A 27,100-nucleotide genomic window follows, 5' to 3' on the forward strand; every position below is an offset into this window, starting at 1 on the left:
TTGCTTAGTCTCAAGTACAGGAAACGGCAGTACAATGTATAATAATGATATTAAAGCATTCATTACAAAAATGAAATACGATGACAACCAAATTATTGTACTGCCACATTGCCTTTTGACTTTTGAAGCATCTTTTTTTTACCTCACTTTAACCATTTTCTTTTTCCTCAAACTGCTAAAAAAATATATTTTAGAAAATTCGGGTCTGGTAAAATAGAGAGTGCAATATAATAATAATTAAAATATAATTATAATATAATTATAATATAATATAATCACAATATAATATAAACTGATAAAAATTTATTTAAATTATTATTATTTAATTATTTATTTTAATTCAAATAACTGATTATTTGTTTATTATCAAATAATGAAAGAATTGAATCAAATTATTTTTTATACTCTCTATATTGTAATAAATAATTAAATTAAATAAAAAAATAAATATTTATAGAATTAAGAACATCTTGAGATTCAATATGGAGTCGCTGCTCTCCACCTGCGAACGCCAAGGTCACCACTAGATGGCAGTTCAGTCCCTTCTTGGAATTTTCTCTGCCACCTGGCGGTGACCTTGGCGTTCTCAAGTGAAGAAATTAAAAAACCATTTTATCCCTTCGAAACCTTTTTCATAATTAAAAACTTCAAAACTTTTTTGTAATTAAGAGAATAATAATTATTTGTAATTTAATTTAATTTAATTTAGGATAATTATTGAATTATAATTAACTGTAATTAGTACTCGAATCTGAATTTGACACTATTTCTTCACTGCGGGTTAATAAAAAATAAATTTATTTAAATATTTTGTCGACTAGTAAAAATAAGTATATTGTACTTTTGAATACAATTGAATAATCTTTTCGTTTTTCCTTTTTTTCCTTCTCTTTCTTCTTGTAGAGCACGTGTGGCAGGTAACTATGCAGAAAAAAGGACTAGGTGAGCGTAAAAACATCCAAGGACCATACAGATTATGTCTCACGGATTCTGCCGTAACTTTCTACAAAGTTGGAGCAAATAATAAGTCTGATTTTATCGAATTTCCAGTAAGTTTATTTCTCAAATTTCTCACCGAATTTTGTCCTAATATTCTTTGCCTAAATTTTTTTATCTTTAATACTGTAAATCGTAATTATTTAAATTCAATATAAAAGTACAAAAAAAAAAAAATTTGAATCATACGAAAACATTTTTTAACACATTTTGACTTGTTTTATTACTTTTGAAAATTGAGCAATTGAAAAAAAAATTGAGAATGAAATCAATGAAAATAAAATTAAAAATGAAAGCAATAAAAGTAGAATTGAAAATAAAATAAATAAATTTGATAAATAAAATTTGATTTCAAAATTTAATAAGTCTGAAAATTATAATAAGAGAAATAATCCAGAAAGTCTTGAGTTTAATTTATAAAATAAATAAAAATCAAATTAACAAACATAAAAATTGTTGATTAGTAAAAAAAGTGAAATAAAATTTAGCAATAATTTGAAAAAGAAATTATTTTTTCCCATAGAATTTCAATCCTTTTTCCCTCTTTCGAATTTCCTACTTCTAGAAATTTTTAAGAAATTAGTAATTAGCACATTTTTCCCTTTTAGTTTAGTTTTTTCAAACTCTCATTTTTTCTTCAAAAAAGTACCAAGAAAAAAGAAAAAATGAAAAATCCCAGTGATATTGCTTTAGACACTGGATTTATATATACATAAAAAAAACCCAAAAAAAGAATTCCAAGAAGTGAAAAATCTCAATGGTTCACTTCTACCTTATCCTTCTCTGCTTTTGTGATTTTCACCTTCTTATCTTCCAAACACAATTCTTTGGACTCCCCGTAATCTCTTAAATCTCACACGTAGATTAGATCAAGTTCACTGAAATCAAATGAAACAAATTGTTTTCGAATTCATGTAAACAATTTTAATTAGTGCACTAAATGAAAATTTTTTTCACCTTTTTACTGCGGTAAATATTTTTTTTTTTTTTAAATAATTTTCCGAATTTCCTAAGTTTCTTAAAAAAAAAATCGAAGATAATTTCCTATTTAAAGAAATTTAATCACCTGATATAATATTTAGTTATTTATATAGAAGATAAATTAAAATTCGTTAGTAATTTATTTCTATTCTCTTTTCGAAAAAATTTTCAATTTATTAAAAATTGGAATTGAGTTGTGAAAAATATCAATGGTTCACTACTAAGTTTTTTTCGAAAAAGTACAAAAAATAACCTATAGTGCACTATTCTGCTTTTTTTCTCCAAAAAAACATAATCAATCTGATCCTTTTTCAAAACTCTTCAGTCGTAGTTAAAAATATATTTATTATTTAATTTATTATTTGATAATAAATAAATTATTTCTATTATTCTTTTTTTCTAAAAAAAAAAGGTTAATGGAAAAATGTTGTTTTCTTTCTGTTTTTTTTTCTGAAGAAGAAATTTTGTTGAAAAAATAAATTTCTTTATAGCTCGTGTCGATAAGACGTTGCGGATTTATGGAGAGGATCTTTTACATGGAAATGGGAAGATCTGCGGTAACGGGTGGTGGTGAATTTTGGATGGAGGCCGAGGACAACAATATCGCTCAAAATATGCACGCTGCTATATTAAATGCCATGACCAATTCGAATACAAATCGAGACGAAGTTGTACCACGTCAAAGGATGCGAAGTTCATCGGCGAATGAGGCTAGTAAACCAATATCCGTTCTACCCCGTCGGCATACGGGGCAAAAGCTCCTTGGCTTCTCACCCCTCGGTAAGTTGATAATCAAACATTTTTCATTTATTCGTTATTCTAATTTTACAATTCTAATAAAATTTTAATAAAAATTCTAATAAAAATTATAATAAATAATAACTAAGTAAATAATTATCTTTAAGTCGAAAAGAAGAAAATTCTTTTTTCTAATTTAAAAACGAAACTAAAAAATTAGTTTTAAGTCGAGAATAAAAGAAAATTCTTTTCCCTAATTCAAAAAGTTAATAAAAATTTTTATTTAAATCGAAAAAAGAAAATTCTTTTTCCTATTTAAAAAAAAAAACTAAAAAATTAGTTTTCGGACAAAAAGAATAAAATTCTTTTTTCTAATTTACAAACGAAACTAAAAAATTAGTTTTAAGACAAAATGAAGAAAATTATTTTTTCTAGATTAAAAAGTAACTAAAATTTTGATTTAAATGGAAAAAAGAAAATTATTTTTTCTAATTCAAAAAGTAACTAATAATATGATTTAAATCGAAAAAAGAAAATTCTTTTTTCTAATTCAAAAAGTAACTGAATATTTGATTTAAGTCATAAAAAGAAAATTCTTTTTTCTAATTTAAAAACAAAACTAAAAAATTAGTTTATTTAAGTTAAAAAAAAAGAAAATTCTTTTCTCTATTCTAACAAAGAACTAAAAAATTAGTTTCAAGACAAAAAGAAGAAAATTCTTTTTTCTAATTTAAAAACAAAACTAAAAAATTAGTTTTAAGTAAAAAAAAAGAAAATCCTTTTTTCTAATTCAAAAAGTAACTGAAAATTTGATTTAAATCGAAAAAAGAAAATTCTTTTTTCTAATTTAAAAACGAAACTAAAAAATTGATTTTATGCAAAAAAAAAAATAGAAAATTCTTTTTTCTATTTTAAAAACGAAACTAAAAAATTAGTTTTAAGACAAAAAGAAGGAAATTCTTTTTTCTAATTTTAAAACAAAACTAAAAAATTAGTTTCAAAAAAAAAAAAATTCTTTTTTCTATTTTAAAAAATTAATTAAGAAGTTGATTTAAATCGTCAAAGAAAATTCTTTTTTGTAATCTAAAAACGAAACTAAAAAATTAGTTTCTTCAAGTCAAAAAAAGAAAAATTTTGTTTTCTAATTTAAAAGCGTAACTAAAAAATTAGTTTTAAAACAAAAAGAAGAAAATTCTTTTTTTCTAATTCAGAAAATAACTAAAAAATTAGATTTAAATCGAAGAAAATTTTTTTTCACAATTTTTTGCTGATATCAAATTGAGATAAAAAACGAATCAAAAGTGTTGCAAAGCAACCTTTTTGATTAGTTTTTTATCTCAATTTGATATCCTTAGAAAAACTCTGAGAAAAAATTAGTTTTAAGACAAAAAAAAAAGAAAATTCTTTTTTCGAATTTAAAAAAATAAAAATTAAAAAATTAGTTTACAATAAAAAAAAACAAATTAAAAAATTAGTTTTCAATAAAAAAAAACAAACATAAAATTAGTTTTGAATAAAATAAACAAAAATTAAAAAATTAGTTTTAAATCAAAAAAAGAAAATTCTTTTTTCGAATCTAAAAAGAACAAAAACTAGTTTTAAGTCAAAGAAGAAAAATACTTTTTCCTTGTAAACAGTTTTTTTTTAAAATAATAATATACTAAAAATTATAACCAGCTTATGAATTAAAAAAAAATTAAAAAATTATTGTATATATTATACATATATGTATATACTACATATGTAGAATGTTGTATTGTATATATATAAAAACACAGCGGGCGATGATTTTCATTCAACTGATTCACTGGTAAACAATGTGCAACATTCTTGCGCGACAAACATTGCTGACTCACGCAATTCAAGTGCAATTAGCTATTAAGTTGTTTGTACGCCGTATTAGGAAACAGACTGATAATATACTTACACAGAAATTATTCATTTTCTTATTGAATGAAGGTAAAAATCATTCTTGCAAAAGGAACTTTCCCTTTCTTTTTATTTATCAACAATTTTCTACGATTTTCTTCAAATTTTTTTTCTTGTTTGCAATTATCAGTTCTAGAGCTGAGACTCATGTTTTTTAACTGTTATTATCATAATAATATTCTTAATAATAATAATATTATTACTAATATTATTAATATTATTATTAATATTATTAATAACAATTAGAATTATAATCATAATAATAACAATCATAATTAATAATAATAGCAATGATAATAATTTTAATCATAATTAATAGTAATAGCAATGATAACAATTATTGTAATCACAATTAATAAGAATAACAATGATAATAATTAGTTATCAATAATTAATAAACAAATAATTATTATTGTCTATTTTTATTTTAATTCATTTATTATTACTATTATTAATATTATTGTTATTATTATTTTCATTATCATATTTTTGTGTTTTTACTATTTTTATTATTACTCTTTTTGTTATTATTATTGTCATTAGTTTATTACTGTTATTTTTATTATATTTATTATTTTTATTATTTTTATTATTAGTTTTTCATTATTATTAAATGAGGTCGATTAAATAAGTTTATTACAATGCCAGACAATTAGTTCATTGAGAAAATGTTCCTGCGGCGATTAACTTCTTTGCGTAAACAAGTCAATTTGGTAATTAAGTTCTTTTAGTTATGTTTATTTCGTTGTTGGAAATTTTAATTGAAAAAATAGTTCTCTATTTACTTAAATTGTTGACATTCTTTTCTTAATGTATGGAAATTTACAAATTTATTACACAATTTTATTTTTATTTTTCAAAAAAAAAATTGTTTTTTACTTCAATGAAAGAATTTAGAATCGTATATATATGAAGATTTTAATTCGAGATGATTTTTTCCCCTTCTCTCCTCTTTAATAAATGAATATTTATTTTTCAAATGACATTATTTATATTTTATATACACTCAATTTGGCGCAACGTGTGTGATTTGAACTTTGATTGGAATTTATCGATATGTTTATAATCATACGTAATTAACTGTTTTGCCGGTAATCTAATTTTTCATTGTTAAATTTTTGGCTTTTGATTAACGATATTAAAAAAAAAATTAATTTTGTCACCTTCACTCTGTGTAATTTTTAGTGCTACTATTTTATTTTTTTGTAAATAGTAGTATTTTTTGTACGTATTGATATTTTTTTTATTTATTTTTTAAAAATTTTATTATTTATTTTAAAAAATTGATTTTTATTTGTATTTACTGCTTTTAATTAGTATTCTTAGTCAATTGAATTAGTTTTGACTAATTTGAAGTAGTTTCCTACTAATTGCTGGTGGAAAACTACTAATTTAGATTTAGAGAGTAAGTAATATTTTTTAACTATAATATTTTTCTAATCAGTTCTTTTTTGTAAATATAATATTTTTATCAATCAATACATTTTTGTTCCTATAGTTTTTGTATAATTATATATTTTTTCTAATTAATAAAATGTCTTTGATTAATATGCTTTCGTAAGTATAGGATTAGCATTTTTCTTAACTGTGTTAATGTTTTTTTTAACCAATACTTCTTTTGGAAATATGAATACAGTTTTGAAAATATTAATATTTTTCTGTAAGTGTTGATACTTTTTTATAAGAATTTCATAAAATTTCGGAAGTGTGCGATTATTAGATAGAAAAGAGTTTTAGAATTTTCTGGAAAAGTTGTAGACGCAGTAAAAATCATTTGATGTTGATAATAGAATTTTTATTAGTATGGTATTTTATTTTTATAGTTTTCCTACAAGTAAGCAGTTGGCAAGTGCGAGGCGGAGAGAAGCGACCCCCACCACGTAGGCCAAGCGGTGGGGGAAGTCCCCGCGTGGTGAGGGTCCGCTTCTCTACCTTCCGCTTCTAACCCTTCAATGTTGGAGAATTTCTTCTCTCCAAACTAATTCTTCATAGATTTTTACAGAATAAAAAATCATTTTTTCTTCTCCCTTGTCTTCTGTTGCTGTATTATACAGTTTTTAATATTATATCCGAATTCCGATTGATATCATACAAGAATATTATTTTATTATTTTACACAAAAAGTCGTTGTCTATTCTTTTGAATTTCAAGACTCAAATAATTTTTTCTGCTATTTAAAATAAAAAAAAAAAATTGATTTAGGGCGAAATTTTTTTTTTCATCTTAATAGCAAATGCGACTATTTTTTTTTATCAAAAAAATAAAAATTGCTACAATATTGCTCGCACTTTTTTTGTCGGTTATTTTCCGTTTCGTCTTTTCGAACATGTCTCGGTGTCAGTTTTTCCATTCAAAGCACCATGTAAAGATCGTAACGACTTTGACCTGCCCTTAATACTCCTTCTTCTCTTCTCCTCCCACAATGAACTGCGTTACTGCAAGATGTTGGCCACCCCCACAATCTCTATGCCCTTTAACATTAGCCATAAGACTGGCGGTAAGAATTTCCTTTTTTCTACCTACTCATATACAGGGTAGTAACCTTGAATTTATTGATTCAATTCTTGCCGTTTGTCCCTTGCGTGGGATCATCTCTGAAATATCAATTTTTTCCCAGAATCTATATTCACTTTATGCTCAATTTTTATTATAAAAATTCTTAGTTATTATTGAATTATCAGCTCGATTGTTACTTTTTTGTGCGTAATATTTTTCGAACTAGCAAATTTTACATGCGAAACGCGTAGTATTCAATTTATTTTTGTTATGTTTATAAACAAATTTTAATTTTTGTTTTATTTAAATTAACCTTTTTATGTATAAATTTTTTAAATTTTGAATCTAAATTTATTCAAAAATTATAGTTTCTATTTGGCTCTACCTTTAACCCCAAGAGCGTGAAATATACGGAAATATTTCCCTACAACTGAAAAATAAAATTATTACAATTACACTCGAAAGTCGTTTCAGCGGACTCCCTCAGACAGTCCGCTAAAGCGGCGTTGGAGTGTACATATTTATAAAAATTTAAATGATAAATAAATAATATTTATAAGAATTATTTTAATAAAGTATGTAATTTGATAAGTATATGTAATTAAGTGACTAAGTATTATAATTAAGAGAGAATATATAAATGAAGAGCGGAGAAAAAAATAGGAGTTAAAAATGAAATTGCGAGAAGGCAGGAATTTCGTTTATACTTGCTTTAGTTTAGACATTTAGAGTAACACACGTGGGTTATGGGCTTTGCAGAGGAACAGAGGACGCAGAAGGAGCAGGTGGACTCGTTGCAACAGCAGAATGCCACTGTCTCTGCCCCTTCACAGTGTTGTCAATCACAGAGCACATCCTCTTCCAATACACTCACGGGTCTGTTCTCTGTCACAGTAGTTGTACGCTTTTTTTTTGTATGCCACTATTCCATAGCAAATGAAATTCGACAATTAAGAATTAAAAATTAAAAACTGATTTTAAATATTATGAAACTTTAATATAAAAATAAGAAAAGTCAAAAAAAAATTTTTTCTTTTTTTATGGAGATTCAAAATAAAGAAAAAAGAAGTAATAGAAATAAAGAAGTAAAAAAAAAGAAAGAAAGAAGAAGTAACATAAAAAAGTAAAAGAAAGAAAAAAGAAGTAAAAGAAAAAAAGAGGCAAAAGAAAGAAGAAGAAGAAAAAAATTATTTCTTTTAAGAAAAAAAAATAGATAGACAATTTTTATTTGGGTTTAATTTTTACTAGGCCCACATTATGGGAAAAATTTCTATGATATGCAGGTCCAGTATATTCTATTTTGTCCATTATTATAAAGTTCTATGAGGTGTTGCTCAAAAGACAGCTGTAAAAATATACTTTTACGAGATAAAATTCCCACAATATTAAATTTACAGTCACATCTTTTATATTTTAATGTATTTTTAGAATTTTTTTATTACTTTTAAATAGTTTTGTCTTATTCAAGAATTTCTTTTTTATTTCATTTAAACAATTTTTATTTTGTTTGAAAGTATTCTTTTATTCCTTTAAAAAATGTTCTTCTACAACTAAAGACATTTTTTATCTAAATAAAAAATAGTTTATTAGAGTATTTGTCACAGAATCCACTAAATTATTAATTTGTTTCAAGTAAATTTTATTTTCATTTAATAGAAATTTTATTTAGCAGAAATAAAATTTCTATTTGAACCAAGTAAAATTTATTAGGACTAAATAATTTTATTTGGTACTAAAAAATATTTAATTACACAAAATAAAATTCCTTTTGGTACCAAAAATTGTGGTAACAAAAAAAATTTTGTAACTAAAAAAATTTATTTGAACCAAATAATTTTGTTTGGTATACAAACTCATTTGAAGAAAAAAAGACTATTTGAACCAAATTAAATTCATTTGAGCTGGATATATTCCTATGGTACCCAACAAAAATATTATTTGAACAAAAAAATTTTATTTAGACAGAAAAAAATTTTTTTGAACCAAACAAAATTTAATACAAATAAAATTCATTTGAACCAACAATAATAATTTGAACCAAATGTAATTCATTTGTGTCAAATAATTTTATTTGAAACCCAAAAAAATTTGGTAACAAAAAAAATTTATTTGAACCAAATAATTTTATTCAGTATAAAAAAAATTTAATAAATATAAATGAAATTCATTTGAACCAAATAAAATTTAATGTAAGCAAAATAAAATTTATTTAAGCCAAATATTTTTATTTGGTGTACCAAAATAAAATTAATTGAAACGAAATAATTTTATTTGGCACAAAAAAAAAATTTATTAGAACCAAATAATTTTACTTGGTATACCAAATAAAATTTAATCAATCAAAATAAAATTTAATCAATCCAAAGAAAATTCGTTTCATAAAAAAATCATTTAAACAAAAAAAAATTTATTTGAAACAAATAAATATTTTAATAGACACCTGAATCAATTTTTTCTTTTTTCTATGTGTACTAATACGATAAACTTTCATTTAATATTTGGACTTTTTTATAATATTTGGACAATATTAATGTATGTAATTAAATTTTATAGTATCAAACTGTTTAAAGTGTTCAAATTATCAAATAAAAATAAATTTCGAATGAAAAATTCTTTTCTATTCATCTTTCAAAAACTAGTTCTGATACATAAATATTTAAAGTGATAAGAACATTTTTAAAAATGACATTTTCTCTTTTAAATTATTATTGTTCTATTTTTCCTAATTCTGTCCTGTATGAGAGATAAAAGATTTTCTCAAATATCTCTGTTTCGAAATTTTTTTCAATATTTTTTGTTTTTGTAATTTAATAAAGAAAAAAATTAAATTTAGATTGTTTGCTATTTTAATAGAGTATATACTCGATAAACCCTAATAAATGACTAATAAATAAATAAATAAATAAATAATAAACAAATTTAAAAGAAGTCATTAAAAAAAACATGTAAATAAACAAATAATAAATAAATAATAAATGGTAAAGGAAGAAATAAATAATAAATAAATTATGATAATCAATAAATAATAATATAAAAAAAGAAATAATTGCAAATTTTTAGCGAAATTTTATTAAAAATAAAAAATTTTAAAACAAATGGCGAATGGCCACATAAAACTAACCAGAACCAAAAAATAGGATACCAAATTTTTTTTTTTCGTTTAAATACCGTTTTGCGGTAATATTTTTGAAAATATTTTACAATTTGTAGTAAAGATTGTCGTTAGCATTAAAAATTAAATATTTGAGCCGCCGGCAAGTATAACCACACATATAAAATTCTAGCAACGGCGGTCAGAATTTTATGTGTGGTTAAGGTTATACTTTCCGGTGGCTCATTTATTGGAGAATTTCTGTTTTTTCTGTTTTCTTTTTTTTTTGTTAATTTTGTCGAATCAGTTTTTCTTTGCTATGGATTGTTGGGCATTTACTTTTTCCTCTATCTCTCGCTTTTTCGACGATCGTCAAAATCCGTTCAGAATTTTTTTTCCTTAATGTTCGCAGCATACTTATTTTGTTGAATAATACAATTTTTTCCAATTTTTTTTATCTTCGAAAAAAATTTTTAATTTTTTAATTTTTACTAGATGTATTTTACCTACTTTCGTAATTTATTTTTATTTATTTAATAAAAATTTGTGACCCGCTTCTTTAAGAAAGGTAGCTAATAAATGAGAAATTTAAGGTTATGGTTGTAATTTTTGAAATGAAAATAAAAAAAGGGGATAAACTTTTATTTTAAATAACTGTTGTTTAAGACTTCATTGCATTTAAAATAATTTGTAAAAATTGATTTTAATTTGAAATTAAAGATAGAAACTTGTAATTGTGGTAAAAATGACGCAAATATAACCTTAAAATAATTTTTTAAATAATTTCCTAGGTACCTTTCTTCGGAGCTCGTCACATTTTATTAAATGAATACTTTATTCAATAAAAATGTTATATAGAATATTTTATTTAATGAAAATTTTACTTAATCAATATTTTATTCAATGAACATCTTATTTAATAAATATTTTATTTAATAAAAAGTTTATTAAATAAAAATTTTATTCAATAAACAGTTTATTAAATAACAATTTTATTCAATAAACAGTTTATTAAATAACAATTTTATTCAATAAAAAGTTTATTTAATAAATATTTTATTCAATAAACATATTATTTAATAAACATTTTCTGAAATAAACATTTTATATAGTAAAAATTTTATTCAATAAAGATTTGATTTAGTAAAAATTTTCTTGAATAAAAATTTGATTTCAGTAAAAATTTTATTCAATAAACATTTTATTTAATCATTTTTTCTATTTAATCAGTTTTTTTTATTTAATCAATTTCCTCGGTCTATGTTTTATTTACTTGATGGGAGAATAAAATTTCGGCCCATTAGCTAATAATATTGTGAATTGCAAGTAAACTTTTGAACGGATGACACACGAATCGTTTGTCGGAGTTTGGTTTATGCTCGTTGTTAATGAAATGTTTTGCCCGAGTGGCATTCAATTTCTGGTCATTGGCAATCAATCGATGAAATTGGGCATTGTCTCTATAAAGTCATACATATTTTTGGGTGAAAATAAAATCTGCTTTTTCATATCGCTAATTGTATAGGGGGCCAAAAATTTGAAGCATAAACCAACGCTTTTTTTATATACTTGCGATCTTGCTCTAAATTCTAAAATATTGAGGAATGTATTGGGGATTTTAAAAGCGTCATCGGCGTATTCTGCCTTATGAATTTTTTTTTGCTCTTTTGCAAAATACGTCGTTAACAGAAAAGCTTCATCGACGATTTTTTTTTATTTTTTTAATTTTTTTCCTTTCAGTGTATATGCTTTTTTTAAATAATTATTTTATTGTCTAATGTTTATTGTCATATTTATGTAATATTTTGTCATATTTATGTTTTTTTTATATATTTATGTCATATTTATGTTTTATATATTTGTGTAAATTTTCATAAGTGAAATTTTGTATATATGTATAATTTTAATTCGGTGTTGGGTGTCAGATTAATTTTTGTGTCTGGTTATGTTGATGATTCAGTAAAACCGACAAATGAGGCGACTTGACTCAAAGCAACGTAAAAGTCATTTGAATCTACTTGTAAATTAATAGCTCCATTATTGATGGAGGCGCATTCTTGTTTGTGACACTTGGGAATAATCATTGTTAGCACTTTTTTTTTCTTCTCACCGCATGCGTATTTTCATTTCTCCTGAGGGGCGAGGAACTATTTGAACGAATCGACAAACAAATAATTGCGAAAATTCATTCTTTCACTGGAATATTATTTTTAATTTTATTCTAAATAAAATTGAAGGAAAAAAAACAGTAAAAACTAAAATTAAACAATAAAAACCAAAAATTAAACAAAAAAAACTATTAAAAAGACTAAAATAAAAAAAAGGAAAACTTTAACGAAAGTAAAGAATAAAAAATATTAAAACTCAGAAGAATGTAAAAAGAGAAAATAAATGTGAAGCTTGGAAGAAAATAGAAAATAAAGGATAAAAAAATATACGAAGAAAGAAAAGAAGATATTTGTTGTGAATTTAGAAATGTGCTGTACATTTATTGATTCGTTTTAATTATTGACTTAATCAGGGTTGCCACAGGTCTGAGAAATCAGGGAAAAGTCAGGGATTTTTTATTAAAACTATACTGGAAAAAATTAAATTTTTAGAATTTATATGAAAATTCTGAACTTTAAAGATTTCAATTTGAAATTTTAGAAAATATCAATTCTCCTTCGCATAAATTCAATTATGTTCAAAAATTTAAAAACATTCTCTCAAAAATTTCAATTATTTTTATAAATAATAAATTATTTCTCCGAAATTCAATTATTTTCAAAAAATTTCATAAAATTCTTGTCAAAATTTCAATTATTTTCAAAATTTTTCCTCATTTTAATTATTTTTAATATCTATTTTAATAAAATCTTTCAAAAGAATTCAATTATTTAAACAAAATTTTAATAAAAATTTCACATAAAATTTTAATGAAATTTCTCGAAAGAATTCAAATATATTCAGAGAATTGAAAAAAAATACTGAAAAATTCAATTATTTCGAAAAGTTTAAATAAAATTCTTTTAAAAATTTTACAATACAATTAATTAAATTATTTACAATACAATTCTTCTTAAGAATTTAATTATTTTCACAAATAATACATTTTTTATGTGAATTCAATTATTAAAAAAAATTTGAATAAAATTCTTTTCAAGAAATCAATTATTTTTATAAATAAATATAACATTCTTCTTAGTAATGCAATAGTCAAAAATGTTTTTAAATATATCTTCGAAACAATTCAATTATTTTCGTAAAAAATAAAACTCTTTGAAAAAATTCAATTATTTAAGAAATTTTAATAAAATTCTTCCTAAGAATTCAATTATTGAAAAAAAAATTTAATAAAATTCTTCGTCAGACTTCAATTATTTTCAATTTTTTTAATAAAATTTCTCGATGGAATTTAATTATTTTTTAAAAGTTGTAAGAAATTCTGAGAAATTCGATTATTTAAAAAACCACATGAATTCAATAATTCATACAAAATTTTTTTAATAAAATTCTTTCCAAAAATTCAATTCATTTCAAAAAAAAATTTTCATAGAAATTCAATTATTTAAAAAAAATTCAATAAAATTCTTCGTCAGATTTCAATTATTTTTAATTTTTTAATGAAACTTTTAAAAACAAAATTTAATTATTTTTAAAAAGTTTTAAAAAAATCTGAGAAATTCAATTATTTAAAAAAATTTTAATAAACTTCTTCACAAGAAATTAATTATATTCATAAATAATAATATTTTTTTCCAGAATTCAATTATTTTTACAAATGAAATTCTTCACAGGAATTCAATAATTTTCTAAAAAAATGTTTAATAAAATTCGTTTCAAGAATTCAATTATTTTCATAAATAACAAAACTTATCGCGGAATTTAAATTTTTTTTTATAGAATTTTAAATAAAATGATAGAAAATTGCTTTTATTCTTAATTTTTTTTTTAAATTTCGCCGAAAGAATTCAATTATTTTTAAAAATTTTGATAAAATTCTTCATAAAAATTCAATTTTAAGAAACATTAAAATATTTTAACAAATTATTATTTTTTTTTTATTTAAATAATTGAATTCTCAAAAAATTTTCTAATAAACATTGATTAAAAAATGATTTTCACTTAAAATTTTAAATTGTAGAATATTAAAAGCATTATAGCGTGAATTTTTAGAAATAATTGAATTTTGAAAAGGGTTCAAATAAAAATCTTTGAAAATTTGAATTTATAGCTACAATATTCTTATGATATAAAATAATTATTTTATCACTCTGTCATCTTAAATTTATTATAAGTTATTGAATTTAAGGTTTGAATTTCGAATTCTTAATTCCTATAGAAAAATAATGATTAAATATTTATTTGAAAAAGAAGTTATTGATGTTTTCGAATAATTTTACAATTAAAATTCGAAAATAAATGTAATGGAACATTTTTTTTTGAGAATCTAATAATTTTTAGAGTGAATCAAAATATTCTTGAGGGTCAGGGAAAAAGTCAAAATCAGTCTGGAAAATTAGGGAAAAGTCAGGGAAATACAAATTTAATTTTTTGTGGCAACCCTGTTAATATTATTATTATTCGTACAAACTGGAGTAATTTTCAATATAGAGTCTTGCGCAATATTTTGCAATGTTTGACATTTGGCTCAATTTTCTGTTTGTGTCGTTTCACTCTATGAATTTTTTCCTCTCAAAAATGATATCTTATATTTGTTTCTGTAAATCATCTTCGAATCCTTCTGAAAATCTTGTTGAATCCTGCGTGAAAATATTTTTAATTTGTTGTTAATTCTTTATCATCATAGTTCATTAAAGATTTAAATTACAAGTTTCTTTTGTTTCTCAATCTGATGCAATTTTCCGTAATTTTAAAAATCTCTTTTTTTCTGGATGAAAACTGAACATTTATTTTTAGAAAAGTACAAAAGTTACTATTTACTTGTTTCAACATTCGAAAACCACGTGAATATTCCTCCTTTTTCCTAGTTTTCTTCTGTTCTTTTAGATCTTTGTTTCGCTACTTCTGCTATTATCTACTTCTTGTGAATGAAAAAGAAACCCGAAAATAATTTACTAGAAACAATTTTTCATTCCTTTTTCGAATTTTCTTTCTGTACAACAAACAAAAATGCGAAGTAAACAGTTTGTTTTGATGATTTCTAAGTTTAACTTTTAAAAAGTTAGAAAAAATTAGTTTTTGAGTCGATGTGGCGACGAAGGTTAACGACGCGACGCTTTTCTCGAAAAGGAAGGATAAACTCTTTTAAAGAGCCTTCAATGCCTGAACAAGTAAAGCTTTTAAGATAAAAATTTAAGACTAGGTAGTTTAAGAGCTAGCAAAAGAGAATATGGAGAATATCTCTGGTTAAATTGTGGTAAACAGTGAGAGCCGTATGGTTTACAGCACCTGCTGCCGGTACCGGAACTGGGACTACCGGAAATGCCACAACTAATGTCAACAGTAGCAGTATGAATAGGCGCCGCCATTCGGTGGCAAGTCATCCCCATTCCACCAATAATTCCCAATCCGTTCATGTCAATACTACATCATCATCATCATCAACAACAACATCATCATCATCAACAACAACAACAACAAAATCTACAACAACAAGTACAACCGTCACCGCGACCATCGCGACCATCACAACCACAACCGCAACAAATTCCCATCAGAGAACCCTGTCGCTGCCCTTAGCAGCCGTTGCTATCAATCAAACGCAATCATCCAAAAGATCCGTTTTACGCTGTATGTATTTTCCGTTTCATCATACATCACCTCTCTCATTCCCTTCAATATTGCTGCTAAAACGTTCGCAATAACTGTTGAAGCTGCCACTATTTCTGATTTTGTCAAAAAAAAAAGAATTGAAAATACTTTTGAGAATTCGAAATCGAAATGCTTATTTCAAGAGTCATTCTTTATTTCGATTCGAAGTGATATTCTTCTGATTTTTGGAACAGTTATTTTTAGGTTATGCCTTAAATTAGCGTTGCATGTCTTCGGCATGGCCACCTTTACAGTCTAAGATTATTTACCTCACAATTTTACTAAGGATATCAAATTGAGAAAAAAATAAGATTTGATATGCTAGACAAAAATAAGATTTGATATCCTAGACAAAAACTTATTTTTGTTTAGCATATCAAATCTTATTTTTTTCTCAATTTGATATCCTTAGAAAAACTGTCGATAGAAATGGCAAGAGTCCTAGTGGCCTGTGGACTAACTAAAAAATCCCATTAGTTAGAAAAGGATAGACAAATCTTCATCTTTTTCTTAATAATGATTTTTTAGTTAGTTCGAATGCCACCCAGTAACGTGCCACTAACTTACGAGTTTCGCTGCAGGACCCTTGCCGAATCTCAATAAATTATCTGACATTAAATCCCCTTGAGAATTAGAAAAAATTTAAAAAGAATCCAATTTTCTTGGATTTATGTACGAACTTACAAAAATTGTCAAGACTAAAAGAATTATTTATACGAATCAAATGTAACACGCTCCGAAGAAAGGTACCCAAAGAAACAAAAAGTTTTAAGGCTATGGTTGTGGTACTTTTATCATGATAATTAAAAGTTTGTGTTAAAAAAAATTAAAATCAGTTATCATTAAAAAGTCACAAGTATTTATTTCTAATGCTTCTTGTAGATACAAAAATGCAAAAAAGAAAAAAAAAATTCAAGAATATTCGCTAAATTCGAAACAATAACTTTCCACTGAGACTAAATGGATAAAATTTCCGACAGAAGTTTTTTAGTATGATAATTGAATTTCAGTACGATTTTCACTGAAATTCAGTAAAATATGAATGAATTTCAATAAACTTTCTGTTTCCGCACTTAAAGTAAGTGAAAAAAGAAAGAAAATCAGTAAAAATCTTATTGACTGAAAGTGTCGTCTGTTTTACCTTAAGTCGATAAAGCAAACGTGATTACTACAATCAGTACAATTTTTTACTGGAATTTAGACAAATTTCTTGAATTTCGGTCATATTTTACTGAATTTTAGTGAAAATCGTATACTAAAATACTTCAGTCAATAAATTTTCCTCTTTAATTTACTGAAAAATGACTAAATTTCAGTAAAAATTTTAATGAATGAAAGTGTCATCTGTTTTACCCTCAATCGATAAAGCAGACGTGATTGTTACAATCATTAAAATTTTTTACTGTTTTCAGTCAAATTTTACTAAACTTCAGACAAATTTCACTAAATTTTAGTGGAAATTGTACTAAAATGTTTTAGCCAATAAATTTTTTACTTAAATTTAGTGAAAAATGACTAAATCTTGGTAAATATTTTATTGAATAAAAGTGTCATCTGTTTTACCCTCAGTTGATAATGCAGACGGGATTGTGACAATCATTAAGATTTTTTATTGAAATTCAGTTGAATTTCAATAAATTTTAATCAAATTTGACTGAATTTTAGTGGAAATCGTTAAATAAAATGCTTCCGTCGCTAAATTTTCTTACTTCGTCAGTGGAAAGTCAATGATTTTAATTTAAAGAGCATTTAAAAAAATACAAAAATAAATGAAAAAGTACAAAATAAGTATAAAAGAACAAAATAAATACAAAAAATCAAGAATTTATTTCTTCCTGTGTGCCAATACGACAAAAAAGAAGTAATTCTTTTTAAAAATTAATTTTGTTTTTAATTTAAAAATGTCAAATTACTAGTGTTCATGAAAGTAAATTTACGATTCGTAAAATTTTTCTTTCCAAGGAAAAAACTTCTTTGTTCTTTTCAAACGAAATCAAAACTAAGCCTTTAAAAATTCAAATTAAAAACCAAATTTGAAAACCCTTCTGAATTCATATAACTTACAAATTTTGACTGTTCTAAATAATAACCTATATCACTTTGGATATCATCATCATCTTTATTCACTGCCTGTTTTTTCATTTTTCATTAATTTAAAAAAAAAATTTCTTTAAAATAAATATTTACAAAAAATAGAAATTTTTATTTTTTACAGAGGTGAATTTGAATCATGGAATTTTTAATTCTAAGAAAATGGTGTAAAATATTCTCTATTGTATTTTATAAATTATAGCGAAAAAAATTTAAAAAACTATCGGAGAGGAGAAAATTTTTCAAACATATATACGAGAATTTTTTTTTAATTTTCAAACTGTCGTTAATGATATTTTACATTAACATTTCAAATATGTAGAAACTGATTTAAATGTTTTCATTTCAAATAGCTCATAAATTTGAGAACGCTTAAATAAAAATGATTACATTCGTTTTAGTTTGTTAATTGCTAGGATATTGGAATTAATTAAACAGGTTTTTCTTGCATAATATTTCTTTTATAGATGTGAACTGGTTACAATGTTTTTTCAAATTTTCATAAATTACGCATTGTTTTTTTCATTTTTTTCTAATACAAAGAATTTATTGTCTTATTTTGTATATACTTTAATGGAATAGGGAAAGAAAAATAACAAAACAAATCTTTGAATTTTCTTTTCTGTATTTTATTTTTCGAATTTTTAGGAAAGGAAATAATTTTTATATTAATTTTTTTACCATTTGCACTCGTATTATATAGAAGTGTAACCGTATTTATAAAAATATATAAATAAAAATATTTATAAATAATTTTATTTTGAGCGATAAATTATGAATTGCTGTAAATAAGTTTTTTGCGTTTTTACATTTGTTCTATGTTTAGAAAAATGACAATATTCTTTAATTGGGTAGTAAATTATCAAATTTTACATAACAAATATTGTGTCGAAAAAAAGAGAAAAATTGTACAAATCTGTAAATTACTTTTTTTCGCACTCATTCATAGAATTGAAAAACTATAGAGATTCAAATTTATCTTCTAAGCAAAGTTTATTTAAAAATATATCTTCGAGGTAAAAGAAAACACGGCACTTCTTCCTTTATTGCCATATTTTTCAAAATGTTTGTCGTTCATATATATATCTGGACTGTTATACACTTCTTTTGAATGATTTCTCCCCTTCTTTTGTGGCCATTGATCAACGCTTTTGTTTAATTCTGGGATAAAATCTCTTATTCAAGTATATATAACAGATCCAAATTTTTTGAGAAAATTTTGTGCATTTGTGTATTAATTTTTTTGTAAGGTGGAGCGCAAGATTTTGACCAATTGGGATCAGTGTCTGCATGCGTGAATTTTTTTACGCATCTGAGGGTATATTTAATTTGTGAATATATATAATAATATTAACCGAGGGAATGATAATAATTGGTTTAACTCTGAATGATGCAAGTTGAAACTAACAAAATGTTTTGTTTTTCTCTGCTGGGAAATAATGGTATTGGCTTTTATAATTGAAAAAATATGCACAAGTTTATTTTTCTCTTTGTCCTTGAATTTTTTTTTTTTTTTGGTAGGGGATTTTTTTAATTGTATTTTTGTAATTACAGGCACGAGCGGAAGGGAGAGATGTGATAGTTTACCATCGAGAGCAAGAACAACGAGTGTGGGACATCCAACGCCACTTGCGATGGTTCATCCAAGAGCGATTCATTTGGGTTCGCATGCGCCAAGGCCACATTCTATGTATGGTCGTGGAATGTCGTATTCACCGCCAGTTTCTTCAATGCCCATTAGTCCAGCATCTGGAGCTTGCTCAACGGACTCGGCCGGATCGTCACTATCGATGGACGATGGTTCGGAGAATATTCTCGAGGAGGGACTCACCTCGAGATATGGACATTCATTGACACCCGATGAGCCCGTTATCCTCGAGGAGAATGGTGATGATTATGCCCCTTGGCCGAGCAATCAACAAAAATACTCGCCAAACTACAAGTCCCATTCTCCCTCGCAGGTGATTCCTCTCTGCGGTTTCATGCTTGTATGTTATTTTCGCATTAATCGCATGTGCTTTGCCATTTCATTCCTAATTAGTGGGAGGGTGAACTTACTCTGTTTTGACTAACAATATTTTACAAAACACAATCTGAAGAATTATAACTAATAATTATTAATCAATAATCAATAATTGATAATTAGTAATTGATAATCAGAAATAATATTCCGAATAGTAGATATCACTAGGAGAATTTCTGTTTAATTGAATTACTATCGTATTTTATTCACGGTGGTGGTTAGATCCGCTCTGTGGTAGCTGCGAGTGTCGACTGTGCCATGTGCCGCAGTGCGCTCTATTTATATAAATCAGGAATCGGGTGGGGGGCTCCCTACCACTCAGCGATGAGCAAACTCAGGCGCGACGCCTGCGTTGAGTTCGCCCCGCGCTTTTTATCATTAAACAGAACTTCTCTTTTGGGAAATTAATTTAGTAATTCGATTAATTAATTAGTAATTCGATTAATTAATTAGTCATTTGATTAATTAATTAATAATTCGATTAATTAATTAGTAATTAATTATGATAACATATCAAAGTCGGAGACTAACAAGCATTTGTTGCTGCAGAGTTCGTATGTGGAGATGTACAGCCCTTGTGGGTCAAGTCCTAGTCGCGGTGGTGGAGTTTACATGCCAATGAGTCCAGCAACGACGGCTCACTCGCATTCCCGAGCCTCGTCACTGGTGGAGGACACTGGTACACTTCTACCCGACGGTTATGTTCCGATGGCTCCCGTCCGTGACGATGGTTACGTCGATATGGATCCTTCCAATAGTCAAAATGGCCACTTTCCTGACGATATGTCCGGTCATGGTGGTAGCAGTTGTTCAGTCACTTCGGGAACTCCCAGTACGGATCTGAGGTTCTCCGAGTATCACCTCGATAAAGTCACCAGCTACCTACCGGCTGGCGAGGATCTTCAGGCGAGGCCCATCAGAGCCTACTCCGTTGGTTCGAGACCGGAACCTGTAAATAGGCATCGAAAAAATAGGTTCGTTTCTCACTTCGCCTTTTTCTCTCACTTTTGATTTATTGGAGACAAGAAAATAATATGCTTTGTATTACAGCACCTTCCGTGATAGGTACGAAGTTACGCAACAAGATGTCAGTAGAGTGCGAGCATTCTCAGTGGGAAGTCGATCCAAGAGGCCCGAAATGGGAAGGTTATTGAACATCACCACTGCACCGTTATTACCGGGTGGGGAAAATTCGAGTACAAATAAGTCGAATTCAGCGCCACTTTTATCTAGTTCCTGGGGTCATAATTCTGGTTGTTCGGTTAATTCGGAACGAATGGAAGACCTCATGGAATTAGATTTCTCGAGGTCACATCTACCGACGACACTCTCGTCACCACCGTCGACTTATTCGCAGTCGCAATCTTACTCCACTGCCACTGATAACAGTTCCTACGTTGACATGTCGCCTGGACAGCAGACTTCCTCGACAACTGCCCCTTATGTCGACATGAGTGGCATCAACAAGGTAATTATCCCTTTTATCCCTAAGTGGAATAAGATACTAATCTTCAAGATTGGGATAGTAATCTTCATGACTAGGATACCAATCTTCAGGATAAGGATACTAATCTTTCTATTTTTCTGCTTTTAGCATCGAAATAATAATAATAATAACAATACAACCACTGCCAATCACAATCACAACAATATTCATTCATCGACATCGATAGCCACTCTAAGACCGGTGATAACAACGTTGAAACCCGTCGAGGAGGCCGAGTCCCCGTACATGAAAATGGACTCGGGTCTGGACTTCTGGCCAAAGAGTGGGTCCAGTCCGAAGCAGATGCCCTCACCACTGCAGGATGATTACATGCTGATGAACGGTCCACCAGGTAATAATGTCGAACAATTATTATTTACAAGGCTTTTACCTAGACCTAGTCCTGGTGGCACGTGGACAATTCTATTGGTAAGAAAAGGCGTTCATCCTTTTCTTACTAATGGGATTCTTCAGTTAGACCACGTGTCACCAGGACCCCAACGGATCTAGGTAAATTATCTTTGGACAGAACCCTAAAACTTTTCTTTGAGATGACGGAGAACATATCTTGGAGACAAAAACTTATGACTATTGGAAGAAGTCGTTCATCATTTGAACTTAGGAAGTCTTGAAGTCCTTAGTAGCAAAGTCTGACGACTTTGCTACTAAGGACTTCAAGACACAGAATGATGAACTACTTTTTCAAAGGACTTCAAGACTTTTAGAGACTTTCCCCTTTCTCATTAGGAAGGGGATTGACACAACTGTAGTCACTACTTGAGGCAGCCAAGCCAAAACTACCTGGCTGTCAAATTGTGCTGACTTGATTTCAGAACTTATGTTCACGCCTGCATTGGTCAAGTAGTTTTAACCGGTGTCTCCTGCTGGTGTAACCTAACTTTTTTCTCCGTGTACACAAAAACTTTGACAATTTGAAGAAATACAAGTTTATTATTGAACTTAGAAAGCCTTGAAGTCCTTAGTAGCAGAGTCCTAAGGCCTTTGCTACTAAGGACTTCAGGACTCCTAAAGACTTTTCGCTTCTGCTGAAGTCTAGAAAACTATCACTTTCGGGGTCTTCCAATGATCTTTAAATTTATCGGTAATGTTTAACCTCCAGGAGGAACGAGAACCGCACCTGTCGACTTCCCCCAACCACGACGGACCCAAGACGGTTACGTGGAAATGTCCTTCAAAGTACGACCCAGCCTCGAGCAGGACTACATCAACATGAACATGGGCGCGAGTGCACGAAGTCATCAACGAAATCGCAACAGCAATCGCAAGGAGAAAATTCGCTCCCAACCGATTGCAATTCTAGCCAGCAGTAAATCAACGAAAACGCCAAACTTTCTACCTCTAAACGGAAGTCCAAATTCGGAGAGTCTCGAATCGACGCCGGCCACACCACCACGAGCAACGCCCACCGGTTCAACAGCAACAATATTCCCCTTCTCCCTCAACAGTCCTCAATCGCCCGAGAAACCATTCACAACCGAACCCGAGGTCAGCTCCAAATCATCATCAATCGGTGATGTCTCATCAGCAAGTGGCGACTACGCACTAATGCAACCATCGAGAAAAATCTCCGCACCAAGTCATCTACCCAGCAGTTCACTTAACAAACTCGCTGACGACAGTGGAGGAGCAACATTACCAAAACTCGTCAGAGGTAATTCATTGAAGAAAGTTGATGCGAATACGTTAACGAGGAAATGCGATGGAATCTCGAAGAACGTCGTCGTCGACAAGCCACCTAGTCCGAAAGAGTCAATCTCAAATAATCCAATGGCTAGTCAGGACGTTGTTTTCGTGCCCCTTGCAAAAAGACTCAACGATTTGACAGTGACGAGACCGCGCCTCGTCACAACATCGCCAACGACTAGTCCAACGCCAACGGGTTTCAAGCCCGTTCAATCGAAACCATCGTCACCGAAATTAATGGACGAAACAACGCCAACGCCCACGTCAACACCAACGCCAATATCAACGCCGACGCCAACGCAACAAGATTCGGAGGACTACGAGAAACTTCAACCGGGCTACGAGAAATTGGCGTCGGCTGTTGAAAAAATTCAGGCGAGCTTCGATAAAGCTTCGACGCTTCATTATGCGAGTCTCGATTTACCGGAAGTCAGCGGAGCACCTCCGGTTTCGCCGACACCCCTTCAGGAAGGCTTCAAATACGCTGAAATCGATTTCGGGAGGCTTAAACAAAACTAGGGAGGTTACTTTTTTTTTAATGTTATTTTATTTTTATTTTTTTTGTCAACTAAATCAGATCTGGGTGACGATGCCGGGGAATTTAATGTTGGGAATAATGAGATTTTTAGGGAATTATATAGTAGAAACGGAAGAAAGTGTGAATGTTTGTTGTTGAGGCTTTTGAAGAATGTATCTTCAAGATGTGACTGCAAATTGAAATAATTCTTTCGAATCTTGATGAAATGAATTTGAGAATTTTATGAGAAATGTTCAAACGAATTTTTTCGTGTCAAAAACTAGGAAAAAGCAATTTAAAAAAAAATTAAAAATCTACACCATACATTTAGAAAACTGTTTTTTTATACAGTAATTTTTAAAATCAATTTCCGTTTTGGATTTTAAAATCAATTTTCTTTTTACTAAACAAATATTTTTTAAATCATTTTTTTTTTAAATAAAATCATATTTTATAAAATTCTTTACTTTACTCTTTATAAAAATCAATTTTTTATAAAATTTTAGAAAATTTTACGTTTCTTTTTATATTTTTATTTAATTTTTTTTTTAACGCAATGTAAATTTTCTTAATTTTATTTTCAAAATCCAGAAAAACTAATTTCATTTAGTTTCGAATCTGGAATAAAGGGAAAAAATAAATTCTGTTTGAAATTGAAAAAATTTCAAATTTTTATTTTGTCGAAAAATAAAAATTTTTTATTAACAAAAAAAATAAGTAAAAAAAAGTGGTCACTTTTTCTAAAAAATATTTTCTATTCCTTTTTGTTTAAAAAAAAGCAATTTCTAATGAAATCTGTTTTCTAAAAAAGGTTTTCGTAACAAGTTTTGATTTCTAAAAAAGTTTTTCTAAAAAGTTATGATTTCTAATATTTATTTTCGTAAAATTTGTAAAATTCCATAATTTTGATAACAGTTAGAAAATTGTTAAAAAATTAAGATTTAGAAATAGAAACTATTTTGCATATTTTCTGTTTCTCAATCACAATTTTTTTTACAAAATTATGTTTCTTTTTGAAAACGTAGAAAAATTTTTATAAAATTACTATTTTTTATCACAATTTGTTAACAAAATTCTGTTCTTCTTTGAAAGAAAATAATAATTTGCATTATTTTTATACCAAAATTTTCAAAATTAATTTATTTATAAAACATTTTTTTAAGAAAATTTTAAATATCTTTAAGAAAAAAATCCCATTAATTTCTATTTGTTAATTACGATATTTTTAACTAGATTATTTTGAAATTTTGTTAAAAAATTTGCATAATTTCTATTTTTTATTATAATTTTTTAAAACTTTAAAGCTACTTGAGATCAAGTACTTTTTTTAAAGAATTAACAAAATTTTCGTAAATTCGTTATTTCAAAAATTGAATATTGTTAGAAAAAAATTTTTTGAAAATTACCTTTATTACAAAAAGAAATTTTTAGAAATTCACTTTTATTAGAAAACAAATTTTTAGAAAATAAAAAATTATTAGAAGAAAGAAATTTTTTTTCGAAATTCACCTTGTTTAGAAAACAAAGTTTTAGAAAATAAAAAATTAGAAAATTCGTTTTAAAAAAACTGTACCCCAATCAAAAATAATAATCAAAAAAAATTATTAAAAAATTATTTAAAAAAAAAAATAAATCATTTTGCGGAAATAAAAATTTTTTTCGAAAAATTTCAATGATTTTCCATATAAAAAAATAATTTTTTCGCGTTGCTTTAGGGAAATGTTTGCAACAAGTAAGCAAAGGAAAGATTTTCTCAAAATTTGTTGGAAAAATTTGAAAGAAAATTAAATTTAAAAAATATCGAAAAATTGTACATTTTTCTATAATTTTGGTGTAGATTTGATAATTATTTGTAAAATTGTGGTAAATTTACTAGTTTCAGAGGCCTTAAAATTCAGCTAAAATTATTATTGTTATAAAGTTAATTAATTTGCAGTCGCTTCTTTATTTTATTGAATAGTTAATGATTAAGATTTACGAAATAGAACTCTACAGATCGTTAATTTTTTCTTTAAATTCATGTTTATCTTTTTTTTTTATTTTTAAATTTTGGAATTTTATGGAATATTTAAATTGTCTTTTAAAAAAACTGAAGTCAATTTTTAACTCGAAAATCTAGATTTTATTTTTTTTTTCATTTCTTTTTAAGAGATTTTTATACTTATAAAAATTATAAATAATTTTTACAAAAAATTTCTAGATATATTTTCAGTGAAAAGAAAATAGAAGCGCGTATACGAATTAAATTTTAATTGTAAAGAATAATTCGTTTAAAAATGTTTATTATTTCGTAGAAATATTTAGAAATCGACATTTTTTTTCAATTGGGAATTTTTTTTAACTGTTTAGTAAATGGAAATTTACTTTCAAAGGTAAATATCTCAATTAAAAATATGTTTGAAACAAAAATTCTTTTTTAATTATTCCATGTCTGAATGGATAAAGTTATTTTTTATTTGTTATATATAAACAAAAGAATAACAAAATGTTATTGAATGTTAATTTTTTTAATATATTCGTTTTTTCTGTTTGCTCGTTAATCTTTATTTGTAGATATAAATTAATACGCTTGAAACTAAAAAAATGTAACGAAACGAAAAGACTATATTGAGAACATATTTAAGAAGAAAAAAAAACCATAATTTATTTAAGAGACAATTATAACTCATTTCCATAAAAAAACAAATTCGTTGTAGACTCGCAGAAATTTTATTTGAGAAAGAATTTAAGAAAATTTTCTTTAAGATTTTTTTTTGTTAAATGTTTTTTTTTGAACAAATTTGAAATTAATTTAAAATTAATTTAAAATTTAAGTTAAAATTTTTTCCCAAAGTTTAATTAATTAAATAATAATGATAGCTTTTATCTCCTAACGGATAGTCATGTTTATTATTATTTTACATTTTTTTTTTGTTGCGATAAACTCGCAAGTTTGAACTTTTATCTTTAAAAATAAAAGAGAAAATTTCGTCACTCATGATCAGGTTTAGTTTTAAAAAAAAATGGTCTATTTAGCACTTGCAGGTATAAAATCGTCGGTTTTCGATTAATTTTTGTCGGTACGTTAGTTACAAAGTGATTGTTTAAATGTTTTTGTATTTCGAAAGTTTGAGATGCTCTGAATGAAAGAGAAAAAAAAATAAATAAATAAAAAATTTACAGCATTGTTCGTGAAAGACTTGAACTTTTTAAACAGAGAGACATTTGACTTGTGATGGCACTAGTTTGGAAATAAAAAAATTGCTAAAAAAATGAGTAAAATTAAAAAACTAAAAATAAACTAAGAATAAT

At 26.4% G+C, this 27,100-nt stretch overlaps 1 protein-coding gene across 5 annotated transcripts in view; it reads left to right on the plus strand.

Moving 5' to 3' along the window:
- LOC122504309 (insulin receptor substrate 1) overlaps window positions 1-24,089 on the plus strand; it is a 35,676-nt gene extending 11,587 nt beyond the window's left edge. Inside the window, exons 3-11 of one of the 5 annotated variants that reach the window (XM_043615366.1) lie at window positions 904-1,049; window positions 2,469-2,757; window positions 7,900-8,016; window positions 15,623-15,967; window positions 19,634-20,067; window positions 20,652-21,076; window positions 21,153-21,570; window positions 21,697-21,940; window positions 22,709-24,089. In XM_043615366.1, the coding sequence (XP_043471301.1) occupies window positions 904-1,049; window positions 2,469-2,757; window positions 7,900-8,016; window positions 15,623-15,967; window positions 19,634-20,067; window positions 20,652-21,076; window positions 21,153-21,570; window positions 21,697-21,940; window positions 22,709-23,811 (3,521 nt within the window). In that variant the 3' untranslated portion in view covers window positions 23,812-24,089. The remainder of the gene's footprint in view (window positions 1-903; window positions 1,050-2,468; window positions 2,758-7,899; window positions 8,017-15,622; window positions 15,968-19,633; window positions 20,068-20,651; window positions 21,077-21,152; window positions 21,571-21,696; window positions 21,941-22,708) is intronic. The other 4 variants (XM_043615367.1, XM_043615368.1, XM_043615369.1 and 1 more) reach the window with 4 other exon arrangements.
- Window positions 24,090-27,100: the final 3,011 nt, after the last annotated feature.

The sequence above is a fragment of the Leptopilina heterotoma genome, unplaced genomic scaffold (assembly GCF_015476425.1).
Source record: "Leptopilina heterotoma isolate Lh14 unplaced genomic scaffold, ASM1547642v1 Lhet_287, whole genome shotgun sequence".
NCBI classification, from domain to species: domain Eukaryota; kingdom Metazoa; phylum Arthropoda; class Insecta; order Hymenoptera; family Figitidae; genus Leptopilina; species Leptopilina heterotoma.